The sequence below is a fragment of the Pseudophryne corroboree genome, chromosome 5 (assembly GCF_028390025.1).
Source record: "Pseudophryne corroboree isolate aPseCor3 chromosome 5, aPseCor3.hap2, whole genome shotgun sequence".
In the NCBI taxonomy this organism is placed as follows: domain Eukaryota; kingdom Metazoa; phylum Chordata; class Amphibia; order Anura; family Myobatrachidae; genus Pseudophryne; species Pseudophryne corroboree.
In genome coordinates this window covers 672,422,852-672,439,203 of record NC_086448.1, presented here as the reverse complement: position 1 = coordinate 672,439,203, position 16,352 = coordinate 672,422,852, and the positions used below count along the sequence as shown (strand labels likewise).

At 45.5% G+C, this 16,352-nt stretch overlaps 1 protein-coding gene across 1 annotated transcript in view; it reads right to left on the bottom strand.

Moving 5' to 3' along the window:
• Positions 1-16,352, bottom strand: part of XKR4 (XK related 4) — a 481,737-nt gene that overhangs the window by 203,888 nt on the left and 261,497 nt on the right. The window contains exon 2 of the mRNA XM_063923730.1: positions 3,987-4,186. Within this exon, the coding sequence (XP_063779800.1) occupies positions 3,987-4,186 (200 nt within the window). The remainder of the gene's footprint in view (positions 1-3,986; positions 4,187-16,352) is intronic.

Sequence of the window (16,352 nt, the reverse complement as noted above, 5' to 3'; positions counted from 1 at the left end):
CGTGAGCCCAACGGCTCACTATCCCGATGGTCGGCATGCCGACCAACAGGGACTATTTCCACTCGTGGGTGTCCACGACACCCATAGAGTGGGAATAGAACCCGTGGCGACCGCAGGTCGCCACCGAGCCCGCAAGGGGCTTGCTGCACTCGCCCCTCCCCGCCGGGATCCCGGCGTCGGTATGCTGCCGGGATCCCGGCGTCGGTAAGGTGACCGCCGGTCAGGAGACCGCCGGTCACCCGTACTACACCCCTTGATCATGCCACCAGCATACAGTGGAGGAAGCCACACTAAAATACCAGCAAACACGCCTCTTACAAGGCATCATTTGCAGAATACTGTAAGCATTAAATATAGTGGACATGAGTCCGATGCAATGTAGATATTCACACAAATGGTCGATGTTCAACTGCGCATGTGTTTAAAAAAATAAAATGTTGCACAGTGCATGCATCCATTGTTGTATACACAGTTGTGATTAAGAAGCAAAGTGGCTATTCAGGTGTAGACAGACGCACTTATGGGTAAAATGGAGCAATGGATTATGCCATGCTGCATTCGTCAGCATGGCATACTTAGAGATGTCTTCTGGCTGACCCTGCAGCAGGGCCGACCTGAAGACATCGCTAACAACCCACTAGAGTGCACAATCATGGGTACATACTGAACGATACGGCTAATATGTTGTTCCGATTTGGCCATTCTAGTGTGTACCAGGCTTACGATGCACAAAGTAGTGCAAAGAGTTACTTGGTGACTCTAGAATTTAGAGTTTAGCAGTCTGTGACAGTGGTCCAGAGTTGCAGTTCTATACATCTATAGTTTAGCAGACTGTGACAGTGGTCTGGAGTTCCAGTTCTATACATCTATAGTTTAGAGTTTAGCAGACTGTGACAGTGGCCTGGAGTTGCAGTTCTATACATCTAGAGTTTAGAGTTTAGTAGACTGTGACAGTGGTCTGGAGTTGCAGTTCTATACATCTATAGTTTAGAGTTTAGCAGACTGTGACAGTGGTCTGGAGTTCCAGTTCTATACATCTATAGTTTAGAGTTTAGCAGACTGTGACAGTGGTCTGGAGTTGCAGTTCTATACATCTATAGTTTAGAGTTTAGCAGACTGTGACAGTGGTCTGGAGTTGCAGTTCTATACATCTATAGTTTAGCAGACTGTGACAGTGGTCTGGAGTTGCAGTTCTATACATCTATAGTTTAGCAGACTGTGACAGTGGTCTGGAGTTGCAGTTCTATACATCTATAGTTTAGCAGACTGTGACAGTGGTCTGGAGTTCCAGTTCTATACATCTATAGTTTAGAGTTTAGCAGACTGTGACAGTGGCCTGGAGTTGCAGTTCTATACATCTAGAGTTTAGCAGACTGTGACAGTGGTCTGGAGTTCCAGTTCTATACATCTATAGTTTCGAGTTTAGTAGACTGTGACAGTGGTCTGGAGTTGCAGTTCTATACATCTATAGTTTAGAGTTTAGCAGACTGTGACAGTGGTCTGGAGTTGCAGTTCTATACATCTATAGTTTAGCAGACTGTGACAGTTGTCTGGAGTTCCAGTTCTATACATCTATAGTTTAGAGTTTAGCAGACTGTGACAGTGGCCTGGAGTTGCAGTTCTATACATCTAGAGTTTAGAGTTTAGCAGACTGTGACAGTGGCCTGGAGTTGCAGTTCTATACATCTAGAGTTTAGAGTTTAGCAGACTGTGACAGTGGTCTGGAGTTGCAGTTCTATACATCTAGAGTTTAGTAGACTGTGACAGTGGTCTGGAGTTGCAGTTCTATACATCTATAGTTTAGAGTTTAGCAGACTGTGACAGTGGTCTGGAGTTGCAGTTCTATACATCTATAGTTTAGAGTTTAGCAGACTGTGACAGTGGTCTGGAGTTGCAGTTCTACACATCTATAGTTTAGAGCAGGCATGTCCAAACTGCGGCCCTCCAGCTGTTGTGAAACTACATATCCCAGCATGCTCTGGCACAGTTCTGCTGTCAGAGAATGCTAAAGCTGTGTCATGGCATGCTGGGATGTGTAGTTTCTCAACAGCTGGAGGGCCGCAGTTTGGACATGCCTGGTTTAGAGTTTAGCAGACTGTGACAGTGGTCTGGAGTTGCAGTTCTACACATCTATAGTTTAGAGTTGAGCAGACTGTGACAGTGGTCTGGAGTTGCAGTTCTATACATCTAGAGTTTAGCAGACCTTGACAGTGGTCTGGAGTTGCAGTTCTACACATCTATAGTTTAGAGTTTAGCAGACTGTGACAGTGGTCTGGAGTTGCAGTTCTACACATCTATAGTTTAGAGTTTAGCAGACTGTGACAGTGGTCTGGAGTTGCAGTTCTACACATCTATAGTTTAGAGTTTAGCAGACTGTGACAGTGGTCTGGAGTTGCAGTTCTATACATCTAGAGTTTAGCAGTCTGTGACAGTGGTCTGGAGTTGCAGTTCTATACATCTAGAGTTTAGCAGACTGTGACAGTGGTCTGGAGTTGCAGTTCTACACATCTATAGTTTAGAGTTTAGCAGACTGTGACAGTGGTCTGGAGTTGCAGTTTTATACATCTAGAGTTTAGCAGACTGTGACAGTGGTCTGGAGTTGCAGTTCTACACATCTATAGTTTAGAGTTTAGCAGACTGTGACAGTGGTCTGGAGTTGCAGTTCTATACATCTAGAGTTTAGCAGACTGTGACAGTGGTCTGGAGTTGCAGTTCTACACATCTATAGTTTAGAGTTTAGCAGACTGTGACAGTGGTCTGGAGTTGCAGTTCTACACATCTATAGTTTAGAGTTTAGCAGACTGTGACAGTGGTCTGGAGTTGCAGTTCTATACATCTAGAGTTTAGCAGTCTGTGACAGTGGTCTGGAGTTGCAGTTCTATACATCTATAGTTTAGAGTTTAGCAGACTGTGACAGTGGTCTGGAGTTGCAGTTCTACACATCTATAGTTTAGAGTTTAGCAGACTGTGACAGTGGTCTGGAGTTGCAGTTCTATACATCTATAGTTTAGAGTTTAGCAGACTGTGACAGTGGTCTGGAGTTGCAGTTCTATACATCTAGAGTTTAGCAGTCTGTGACAGTGGTCTGGAGTTGCAGTTCTATACATCTAGAGTTTAGCAGACTGTGACAGTGGTCTGGAATTGCAGTTCTATACAGATGTATAGGCCACAGGTTCCCTACCTACATGTTAAATATTAAGTCAACACTTATTACAGTATATCCTTGTTCATCCTGTTAACTATGAATAAGACCATCTTGGCTCCAGTGCTACTCTAGTAACCAATTCCTCTATCACAATTATGACAACATGTGATTTCTTACAATCTCCCACATCCATTCTATTGCATCATCAATGGAGCCTTTTGATCTACGGCATCTCAGTGTTGTAGAGTTGTCTACAGCTGTTTCTATGGAGAGCGAAGGAAATGCTTTACTGTATGCGTCTTCAACCTTGGCCCTCCAGCTGCTGTGGAACTACACTCCCAGCATGCTCTGCCTCAGTTTTAGTATGCCTTAATGGATAAACTGTGGCAGGGCAAGCTGGGATGTGTAGTTCCACAGCAGCTGGAGGGCTGAGGTTTAAAGCCCATGCTTTACTGCAGTGGAAAGCTAATACAATGTTTTATTGTATCATATGTCAGACGTCTACAACCAATTGCCCAGTGCCCAATCATCCTGCTTTAAAGACCTTTCATGCACCTGCTTCAGTAAAACATTCTGCATCGTTTACCTGCCTTGTGTACCATTTGGATCAGGTTTGCATTGGGTCAGATTTAGGGCAAAGTCTCACATTGGCCAGTACTGACTGATGCTTCAATGGCAAAAAATACAGTGAAACATACCTAAGTAACACTTACAGTATGGTCATATTTTGTTGGTGATCATGAACAGAAGTAAAGATACTATCAAAGCATAGGAAGATTTAAGTCATGTATATCTGCATAAAGATACTGTATGTCATAGAAAAAAACAAAGGTCTCATTACCTTGAAGGGCCTGTAAGCTTCGAGTCTGTACGACAATGCAGAGCTGCAGGACAAGTTGTGGAGCGCTTTCCAGAAAAGTGGCGAGCAAATGCAGCATACTCACATCTGCATACTCGTACACCATCTTCCAATAGAATCTCCATCTGTCGTTCTCTCCACTTCGTCTGCTGCGAATCCCCAAGTATATAGTATGAAAATACCTGAAATGAGATAAGTACATTTATGTCATTAATGCATATTTCCTCAAAGGAAACAATATACAAATATATAGTAGATAGAAGTTTGCAAAGTTTGAGACATTAAAGGGTGTATTCTATTCCAAATGACGTTCCACCAGACATCAATGCAATGCCCAGCTGCGCACATTATTGCATATTATGGTATGGTATCTTTATCCAAATTCCACTTCTATGTGGTGCAAGACAATAAGTAGTGCAGATTCATTGCCGCAAGGACTATTTCTGAGGCACAGTGCATAGAACTGCGTCACCCGCTGAGGGTTTCCAGATAACTCTACATAACATGAGAACATCATTTAAATCAATGGCTACAGTGAATTCTTTTTATTCTGGTCAGGAAAGCCAATGCATGTAGCCTACCAATAATAGGGTTGTGTCCTCAGTACAGCAATATGGATAGGATCAGCTCTCTAGCTTTGATATTTGATATGCAACTTATAATCAAGATCTAGGTAGTATCAAGGGGTTTTGTCTAAAGAAGGCAACCCCTCTATTTTATCCCTCTCACATAGACCGGGATATTGCTGGGATTGTGTGTCCTGGGTCCTGGGACTGACCTGCGTAGGCTGCAGTGTGAAAGATACGATCCAGATTATACGACCCGGGGAACCCAAAAAAGGACCAGAGAGGTGGATCAGCTGCGCATGGAGATGATGTCATCTCCAAGTCCAGGGAGATCTGGCAGAATGAGACAAGGGTGTAGTCTGAAAGGGACGACCCAGCAATAACCCGTGTCCAGCCTGCAGTGTGAATTGAGCAGCTGTGACACGGCTTGAAACTGAACCCGGGATTCCAGTGTGAAAGGGATGTTATACGTAGTCCTATTGTGAGAGTGAAGCTTGGTATTGCTTTGCTGGCCTAGAACTGCCCTTGTCCACCCAAGGGTAACATGGAGGTGATTAATAGTCACATTAATAGTATAGTGTTATACTGTCAGACTGCTAGCACTGAGCTGGTCAGTATTCAGTGCACTAGCTTCTAACCATTTATAAAAAATATACATCTTATGCACTTTACACAAATAGCCTCTGGCCTATTTCTTTCTTTCTTGTAGTTGTTCACTTCTATAAAGTTATAAAGAAGATACTGCAAAGGTAATACCAAAGTTCTCCACTTCTTCTGATGAGTCTGCTCACATGCAGCAATAATATCAACTAAGCTTATTAATGGCAATGCCACTCACTGTACCCATACGCTCATGTTTTCTCTAGTTTGTGGATATAAAGAACATATTAGTGTTACAAGAGATACTGTATATATATATATATATATATATTAGAGATGAGCGGGTTCGGTTCCTCGGAATCCGAACCCGCCCGAACTTCATGTTTTTTTACACGGGTCCGAGCGACTCGGATCTTCCCGCCTTGCTCGGTTAACCCGAGCGCGCCCGAACGTCATCATGACGCTGTCGGATTCTCGCGAGGCTCGGATTCTATCGCGAGACTCGGATTCTATATAAGGAGCCGCGCGTCGCCGCCATTTTCACACGTGCATTGAGATTGATAGGGAGAGGACGTGGCTGGCGTCCTCTCCATTTAGATTAGAAGAGAGAGAGTGAGATTGAGACAGAGACACTTGATTTACTGGAGCTTAGGAGTACTAGAGAGTGCAGAGTTTACTAGTGACTGACCACTGACCAGTGACCACCAGTGCAGTTTTATTTAATATAATCCGTTCTCTGCCTGAAAAAAACGATACACAGTGACTCAGTCACATACCATATCTGTGCTCAGCCCAGTGTGCTGCATCATCTATGTATAATATCTGACTGTGCTCACACAGCTTAATTGTGGGGGAGACTGGGGAGCAGTTATAGGTTATAGCAGGAGCCAGGAGTACATACATATTATTAAAATTAAACAGTGCACACTTTTGCTGCAGGCAGGAGTGCCACTGCCAGTGTGACTGACCAGTGACCTGACCACACTGACCACCAGTATAGTATACTATATTGTGATTGCCTGAAAAAGTTAAACACTCGTCGTGTGACTTGTGTGGTGTTTTTTTTTTTATTCTATAAAAAACTCATTCTGCTGACAGACAGTGTCCAGCAGGTCCGTCATTATATAATATATACCTGTCCGGCTGCAGTAGTGATATATATATATTTTTTATATCATTATTTATCATCCAGTCGCAGCAGACACAGTACGGTAGTTCACGGCTGTAGCTACCTCTGTGTCGGCACTCGGCAGTCCATCCATAATTGTATACCACCTACCCGTGGTTTTTTTTTTCTTTCTTCTTTATACATACTACATCTCATTATCATCCAGTCTATATTAGCAGCAGACACAGTACAGTACGGTAGTCCACGGCTGTAGCTACCTCTGTGTCGGCACTCGGCAGTCCGTCCATAATTGTATACCACCTACCCGTGGTTTTTTTTTCTTTCTTCTTTATACATACATACTACATCTCATTATCATCCAGTCTATATTAGCAGCAGACACAGTACAGTACGGTAGTCCACGGCTGTAGCTACCTCTGTGTCGGCACTTGGCAGTCCATCCATAATTGTATACCACCTACCCGTGGTTTTTTTTTCTTTCTTCTTTATACATACTACATCTCATTATCAACCAGTCTATATTAGCAGCAGACACAGTACAGTACGGTAGTCCACGGCTGTAGCTACCTCTGTGTCGGCACTCGGCAGTCCATCCATAATTGTATACCACCTACCTGTGGTTTTTTTTTCTTTCTTCTTTATACATACATACTACATCTCATTATCAACCAGTCTATATTAGCAGCAGACACAGTACAGTACGGTAGTCCACGGCTGTAGCTACCTCTGTGTCGGCACTCGGCAGTCCATCCATAATTGTATACCACCTACCCGTGGTTTTTTTTTCTTTCTTCTTTATACATACTACATCTCATTATCATCCAGTCTATATTAGCAGCAGACACAGTACAGTACGGTAGTCCACGGCTGTAGCTACCTCTGTGTCGGCACTCGGCAGTCCGTCCATAATTGTATACCACCTACCCGTGGTTTTTTTTTCTTTCTTCTTTATACATACATACTACATCTCATTATCATCCAGTCTATATTAGCAGCAGACACAGTACAGTACGGTAGTCCACGGCTGTAGCTACCTCTGTGTCAGCACTCGGCAGTCCATTCATAATTGTATACTAGTATCCATCCATCTCCATTGTTTACCTGAGGTGCCTTTTAGTTGTGCCTATTAAAATATGGAGAACAAAAATGTTGAGGTTCCAAAATTAGGGAAAGATCAAGATCCACTTCCACCTCGTGCTGAAGCTGCTGCCACTAGTCATGGCCGAGACTATGAAATGCCAGCAACGTCGTCTGCCAAGGCCGATGCCCAATGTCATAGTACAGAGCATGTCAAATCCAAAACACCAAATATCAGTAAAAAAAGGACTCCAAAACCTAAAATAAAATTGTCGGAGGAGAAGCGTAAACTTGCCAATATGCCATTTACCACACGGAGTGGCAAGGAACGGCTGAGGCCCTGGCCTATGTTCATGGCTAGTGGTTCAGCTTCACATGAGGATGGAGGCACTCAGCCTCTCGCTAGAAAAATGAAAAGACTCAAGCTGGCAAAAGCAGTAGCACCGCAAAGAACTGTGCGTTCTTCGAAATCCCAAATCCACAAGGAGAGTCCAATTGTGTCGGTTGCGATGCCTGACCTTCCCAACACTGGACGTGAAGAGCATGCGCCTTCCACCATTTGCACGCCCCCTGCAAGTGCTGGAAGGAGCACCCGCAGTCCAGTTCCTGATAGTCAGATTGAATATGTCAGTGTTGAAGTACACCAGGATGAGGAGGATATGGGTGTTGCTGGCGCTGGGGAGGAAATTGACCAGGAGGATTCTGATGGTGAGGTGGTTTGTTTAAGTCAGGCACCCGGGGAGACACCTGTTGTCCGTGGGAGGAATATGGCCGTTGACATGCCTGGTGAAAATACCAAAAAAATCAGCTCTTCGGTGTGGAGGTATTTCACCAGAAATGCGGACAACAGGTGTCAAGCCGTGTGTTCCCTTTGTCAAGCTGTAATAAGTAGGGGTAAGGACGTTAACCACCTCGGAACATCCTCCCTTATACGTCACCTGCAGCGCATTCATAATAAGTCAGTGACAAGTTCAAAAACTTTGGGTGACAGCGGAAGCAGTCCACTGACCAGTAAATCCCTTCCTCTTGTAACCAAGCTCACGCAAACCACCCCACCAACTCCCTCAGTGTCAATTTCCTCCTTCCCCAGGAATGCCAATAGTCCTGCAGGCCATGTCACTGGCAATTCTGACGAGTCCTCTCCTGCCTGGGATTCCTCCGATGCATCCTTGCGTGTAACGCCTACTGCTGCTGGCGCTGCTGTTGTTGCTGCTGGGAGTCGATGGTCATCCCAGAGGGGAAGTCGTAAGCCCACTTGTACTACTTCCAGTAAGCAATTGACTGTTCAACAGTCCTTTGCGAGGAAGATGAAATATCACAGCAGTCATCCTGCTGCAAAGCGGATAACTGAGGCCTTGACAACTATGTTGGTGTTAGACGTGCGTCCGGTATCCGCCGTTAGTTCACAGGGAACTAGACAATTTATTGAGGCAGTGTGCCCCCGTTACCAAATACCATCTAGGTTCCACTTCTCTAGGCAGGCGATACCGAAAATGTACACGGACCTCAGAAAAAGACTCACCAGTGTCCTAAAAAATGCAGCTGGACCCAATGTCCACTTAACCACGGACATGTGGACAAGTGGAGCAGGGCAGGGTCAGGACTATATGACTGTGACAGCCCACTGGGTAGATGTATGGACTCCCGCCGCAAGAACAGCAGTGGCGGCACCAGTAGCAGCATCTCGCAAACGCCAACTCTTTCCTAGGCAGGCTACGCTTTGTATCACCGCTTTCCAGAATACGCACACAGCTGAAAACCTCTTACGGCAACTGAGGAAGATCATCGCGGAATGGCTTACCCCAATTGGACTCTCCTGTGGATTTGTGGCATCGGACAACGCCAGCAATATTGTGTGTGCATTAAATATGGGCAAATTCCAGCACGTCCCATGTTTTGCACATACCTTGAATTTGGTGGTGCAGAATTTTTTAAAAAACGACAGGGGCGTGCAAGAGATGCTGTCGGTGGCCAGAAGAATTGCGGGACACTTTCGGCGTACAGGCACCACGTACAGAAGACTGGAGCACCACCAAAAACTACTGAACCTGCCCTGCCATCATCTGAAGCAAGAAGTGGTAACGAGGTGGAATTCAACCCTCTATATGCTTCAGAGGTTGGAGGAGCAGCAAAAGGCCATTCAAGCCTATACAATTGAGCACGATATAGGAGGTGGAATGCACCTGTCTCAAGCGCAGTGGAGAATGATTTTAACGTTGTGCAAGGTTCTGATGCCCTTTGAACTTGCCACACGTGAAGTCAGTTCAGACACTGCCAGCCTGAGTCAGGTCATTCCCCTCATCAGGCTTTTGCAGAAGAAGCTGGAGACATTGAAGGAGGAGCTAACACGGAGCGATTCCGCTAGGCATGTGGGACTTGTGGATGGAGCCCTTAATTCGCTTAACAAGGATTCATGGGTGGTCAATCTGTTGAAATCAGAGCACTACATTTTGGCCACCGTGCTCGATCCTAGATTTAAAGCCTACCTTGGATCTCTCTTTCCGGCAGACACAAGTCTGCTGGGGTTGAAAGACCTGCTGGTGAGAAAATTGTCAAGTCAAGCGGAACGCGACCTGTCAACATCTCCTCCTTCACATTCTCCCGCAACTGGGGGTGCGAGGAAAAGGCTCAGAATTCCGAGCCCACCCGCTGGCGGTGATGCAGGGCAGTCTGGAGCGACTGCTGATGCTGACATCTGGTCCGGACTGAAGGACCTGACAACGATTACGGACATGTCGTCTACTGTCACTGCATATGATTCTCTCAACATTGAAAGAATGGTGGAGGATTATATGAGTGACCGCATCCAAGTAGGCACGTCACACAGTCCGTACTTATACTGGCAGGAAAAAGAGGCAATTTGGAGGCCCTTGCACAAACTGGCTTTATTCTACCTAAGTTGCCCTCCCACAAGTGTGTACTCCGAAAGAGTGTTTAGTGCCGCCGCTCACCTTGTCAGCAATCGGCGTACGAGGTTACATCCAGAAAATGTGGAGAAGATGATGTTCATTAAAATGAATTATAATCAATTCCTCCGCGGAGACATTGACCAGCAGCAATTGCCTCCACAAAGTACACAGGGAGCTGAGATGGTGGATTCCAGTGGGGACGAATTGATAATCTGTGAGGAGGGGGATGTACACGGTGATATATCGGAGGATGATGATGAGGTGGACATCTTGCCTCTGTAGAGCCAGTTTGTGCAAGGAGAGATTAATTGCTTCTTTTTTGGGGGGGGTCCAAACCAACCCGTCATATCAGTCACAGTCGTGTGGCAGACCCTGTCACTGAAATGATGGGTTGGTTAAAGTGTGCATGTCCTGTTTATACAACATAAGGGTGGGTGGGAGGGCCCAAGGACAATTCCATCTTGCACCTCTTTTTCTTTTCTTTTTCTTTGCGTCATGTGCTGTTTGGGGAGGGTTTTTTGGAAGGGCCATCCTGCGTGACACTGCAGTGCCACTCCTAGATGGGCCCGGTGTTTGTGTCGGCCACCAGGGTCGCTTATCTTACTCACACAGTCAGCTACCTCATTGCGCCTCTTTTTTTCTTTGCGTCATGTGCTGTTTGGGGAGGGTTTTTTGGAAGGGACATCCTGCGTGACACTGCAGTGACACTCCTAGATGGGCCCGGTGTTTGTGTCGGCCACTAGGGTCGCTTATCTTACTCACACAGTCAGCTACCTCATTGCGCCTCTTTTTTTCTTTGCGTCATGTGCTGTTTGGGGAGGGTTTTTTGGAAGGGACATCCTGCGTGACACTGCAGTGCCACTCCTAGATGGGCCCGGTGTTTGTGTCGGCCACTAGGGTCGCTTATCTTACTCACACAGTCAGCTACCTCATTGCGCCTCTTTTTTTCTTTGCGTCATGTGCTGTTTGGGGAGGGTTTTTTGGAAGGGACATCCTGCGTGACACTGCAGTGCCACTCCTAGATGGGCCCGGTGTTTGTGTCGGCCACTAGGGTCGCTTATCTTACTCACACAGTCAGCTACCTCATTGCGCCTCTTTTTTTCTTTGCGTCATGTGCTGTTTGGGGAGGGTTTTTTGGAAGGGCCATCCTGCGTGACACTGCAGTGCCACTCCTAGATGGGCCCGGTGTTTGTGTCGGCCACTAGGGTCGCTAATCTTACTCACACAGCTACCTCATTGCGCCTCTTTTTTTCTTTGCGTCATGTGCTGTTTGGGGAGGGTTTTTTGGAAGGGACATCCTGCGTGACACTGCAGTGCCACTCCTAGATGGGCCCGGTGTTTGTGTCGGCCACTAGGGTCGCTTATCTTACTCACACAGCGACCTCGGTGCAAATTTTAGGACTAAAAATAATATTGTGAGGTGTGAGGTATTCAGAATAGACTGAAAATGAGTGGAAATTATGGTTTTTGAGGTTAATAATACTTTGGGATCAAAATGACCCCCAAATTCTATGATTTAAGCTGTTTTTTAGGGTTTTTTGAAAAAAACACCCGAATCCAAAACACACCCGAATCCGACAAAAAAAATTCGGTGAGGTTTTGCCAAAACGCGGTCGAACCCAAAACACGGCCGCGGAACCGAACCCAAAACCAAAACACAAAACCCGAAAAATTTCAGGCGCTCATCTCTAATATATATATATATATATACAGTATGTGTAACATATAATACACACACACACACACACACACACACACACACACACACACACACACTAAGACATATTACAGAAATATGTACAGTTAGGCACCTATAAGAGATCATAAGAAGATTTGTATGGTTCGGTAGTCAGTATATATCTGGGGTCAGGAATATTGGCCACATCTGTTTGAATTGGGCGTACAGCCAGGAAAGTCCCCCTTTGAGGTTATCCTGAATATGAAATAGACATCTGGAAAATGCTGCCCTCTCTGTTGCTGAATTTCTTATCTCACTAGCACTGCTGCTTCCAGCTCATTTCCAGCTGAGAATGGAACTGCTTTTCAACTGGTTTTGAAATACGTTTGATGATCATGGTGCAATACATGTTAGCAACCAGTATTGCTGCATTTACTAAATCCAGCTTTTGTCCTAGGATTACTCGTGTCATGTGGAAAATAGAATTTGGAGGCCTGATTCATTGAAAATATGCTCTGGACAGCTGATGAATGAATTTCAGTACCACATATGCCATATCAGTGCTATGTACACTGTCAGTACCAAGGCCCTCATTCCGAGTTGTTCACTCGCTAGCTGCTTTTAGCAGCCGTGCAAACGCTAAGCCGCCGCTCTCTGGGAGTGTATCTTAGCTTAGCAGAAGTGCAAACGAAAGGATCGCAGAGCGGCTACAAAATAATTTTGTGCAGCTTCGGAGTAGCTTCAGACCTACTAAGCGCTTGCGATCACTGCAGACTATTTAGTCCTGTTTTGACGTCACGAACACGCCCTGCGTTCGGCCAGCCACGCCTACGTTTCACCAGCCACGCCTACGTTTTAATACGGCACGCCTGCATTTTTTCACTCACTCCCTGAAAATGGTCAGTTGACACCCAGAAACACCCACTTCCTGTCAATCACTCTGCGGTCAGCAGTGCATCTGAAAAGCTTCGCTAGACCTTGTGTGAAACTACATCATTCGTTGTAATAGTACGACGTGCGTATTGCGCCGCATACACATGCGCAGAACTGCCGTTTTTTTGCCTGATCGCTGCGAACGAAAGCAGCTAGTGATCAACTCGGAATGACCACCTAAATCTGCTATATTAGTACCAAATCTGCCATATCAGTGCTATACAGTATCTGCCATATCAGTACCATATCTACCATAATAGTGCCATATCCACCATATATCTGCCATATCAGTACCATATCCACCATAACAGTGCCATATCCACCATATCATATCTGCAATATCAGTGCCATATCTGCCATTTCAGTACCATATTCACCATAATAATGCCATATCCACAATATGATATCTGCCATTTCAGTACTATATACACCATATCAGTGCTATGTCCGCCATATCATTACTATATATGCCGTCACAGTGCCATGTACACTATATCAGTACCAAATCTGTCATATCAGTACCATATACACCTTATCAGTGCCATGTCTGATGTCTGCCATATACAGAAAGTACCATATACACCTTATCAGTGCTAAATCTGCCATATCAGTACCATATACGCCATAACAGTGCCATGTACACCATATCAATACCATATCCGTCATATCAGTACCATATACACCATTTCTGTGCCATAAATGCTGTATCAGTGACATGTCAGTACCATATCCGACATGTCAGTACTATATCCGCCATGTTGGCACCATATCAGCCATGTCAGTGCCATGTCCGACATGTCAGTGCAATGGACCTTATTCAGCTTCAGTTGCAGTTCAGCTAATATATGAAAACTGCAACTGCTGACGATTGCATGCTGCGGGCCGCTCAGCACTGGGCACCGCTGCCCAGCATGCTAACTGCCACCAGCGATGCGATCACAATACAATTGTGATTGCGTCGCAGACACTGCATACTTGCCTACTCTCCCTGAATGGACGGGAGGCTCCCGAAAATCGGGTGACCCTCCCGGCCCCCCGGAAGAGCAGGCAAGTCTCCCGATTCGTGGGGTCCCCCCTGCCCGTCCGCCCACTTAGTGTGTAAAGTGGGCGGTCCGGGCAGTTGAGGACACGATTCTTGCTGAATCGCGTCATCATAGCCACGCCCCCTGCCGTGTAATGCCGGTGATCGCGGCATTACAGAGCGGGGGGCGTGGCTTAAAAGAGGCATCGTCATGACCCCACCCTTGCTCCGCCCCCGCTCCGCCCCGTCCTGCCTCCGGTCCACCCCCTCCACGACGTCACAGCCTCCCCTGCCCGCCCTCTGAGCTGACCTGGCTGCTCTCTCCCGCAGAGAGCAGCCAAAATGTAGGTAAGTATGAGACACTGCAAAATAAGGGTAGCCCCCTGCCTGCTCATTTTAGCTGCAGAGGCAGGCGCACTGCCGCCATCTTACCAGTCGCAGTAATAATGGCCCAGACCTGTCACTGTTTTCGTCGCCACACCATGCAATGCTGTGTCGCAGCCCCCAACCACTCTGGGAACACATATGCCTGTCAATCAGGCAGAGGCGTTCTCATCACTGTGGAGCGGTTGCATTGCCCAGCCCGCGCAGAATGGGCCCTGCGCGCGTGCACTGGGCCGAATATCTGCAAAATGTGATTGCATCGCTGATGTGATCACTACTGAGTAAGCCCCATATCCGCGATATCAGTACCATATAACCAATATCAGCGCAAAGTCACCATATCAGTACCAAACTGATCATTGAAGTGACTCTCACATATTCTATACCTTTGTTATGAATGACAGATAAAATACCCATAAAGGTTGAATCTGTTTTTTGCAGAGAGAAAAACCTTGTTTAACCTAAGAAGCTGGTCCATTCTGTCTTTGCTGTTCTGAAGTCGATGTCCCCAATGCCTAAGCTTGTTCTACTCAGGAACCCAGAAGTTGGTGGCCTGATTTACCCTGGTCAAATACAGATGTAGCCTCCCATATCCAAAATGCTTGGGACCAGAAGTATTTTGAATATTGTATTTTTCCAGATTTGTTTTTTAGAATATTTGTGTACCATAATGAGACATTTTGAGGATGGGTCTCAAATCTAAACACAAAATGCATTTATGTTTCATATACACCCTAGCCACACAGTCTGAAGGTAATTTTATACAATAGTTTTAACCAATGTGTGCATGGAACAGTTTGCATACACTGAACCATCAGTGTCACTATCTTAGTCGCGCTAAAAAAAAATTGGGATTTCAGAATATTTCCAATATCGGATTTTGGGATATTGGAGACTCAACCTGTACCATGTTAAAACCACAGAAAATCAGCTTCAGCCTCACCACAACAACTTTTATTAACGGAAGAGTTTACTAAGAGCAACATAGTCACACCACATTCACATCCGCAGGTCATTCTTACCAGATATTTATAACAAACTCTACATCCCAAATTCCTAAGAATTAGTTTCAGAGTTGAGTTAGTTAGAACAATCAGGAATCCTGTCAGCTCTGGCAAACAGTACTCAGTGAGATTACTGTGTGTAGCCAATACGTGCTATGAGCAAGTCTTAAGGGGGGTACATACGGAGAGATCCATCCTTAAAATCTAAGCAATCTGACTAGATTGCTTAGATTTTAAGCACGGATCTCTCGTGTGTATGCCCCTCAGCGATAGCGATGTGCGGCCCCGCGCGTCGCTATCGCCAGTACTAGATTGGCCTGCATGCACCCGCTGGGTGAAATGAGTGTCCCCCCACCCCCCCTCGTCCCCTTTCCTCGCTAGGCACACATCACACTGTGCTGAGCGGGAGAGAGATGTGTGCTCTGTGGTCACTCAAAGATCGCTCAGCACACATCTCCGTGAACGTGTGTACTGGCCTTTAGAACATGCAGCACACCTGTCACCCAAAGATCCTTAGTGGGGAATACACTTAGGTGTGAGTTTGGTCCCGCGAGCCGTATTCACGGAATATTCGCATTGGGAATTACATTTGCAATTCAATTATGAACTCGCATTTCCTTTTCAAAGTAAATTCGGGTATTTTTGTTCACACCCCCCCGAGCAGGTTGAATGGTAGGGGAAATCTTTATTTTAGGGTAAAAATGTCGGGACTTGCCTCAGAACACCTTGGAACCCTCCCCTTCTCCCAATGACTGATTACAAGTCATAATTGTGTTTACAAAATAAAATAAAGGTATCTAATTACCCCAAATAAATGTTTTTGTGAGTTTTTGCACCACAAATTTAATTAAAGTAATTACTTCAATGAAAAATAACTGCTTTTTATAATATTGTTACATTTTTCTTTTACATTAAAGAGGCCCCAAATTACCCCCAAATCACATTTTCTTCTACTTTTTTTTGCATTTTTTCATTTAATTTTTTGTAATTAATCGAAAAAAGGTTGCTTTTTATCCTTTTTTTTGTCTTCTTTTCTTTTTTTAAAAT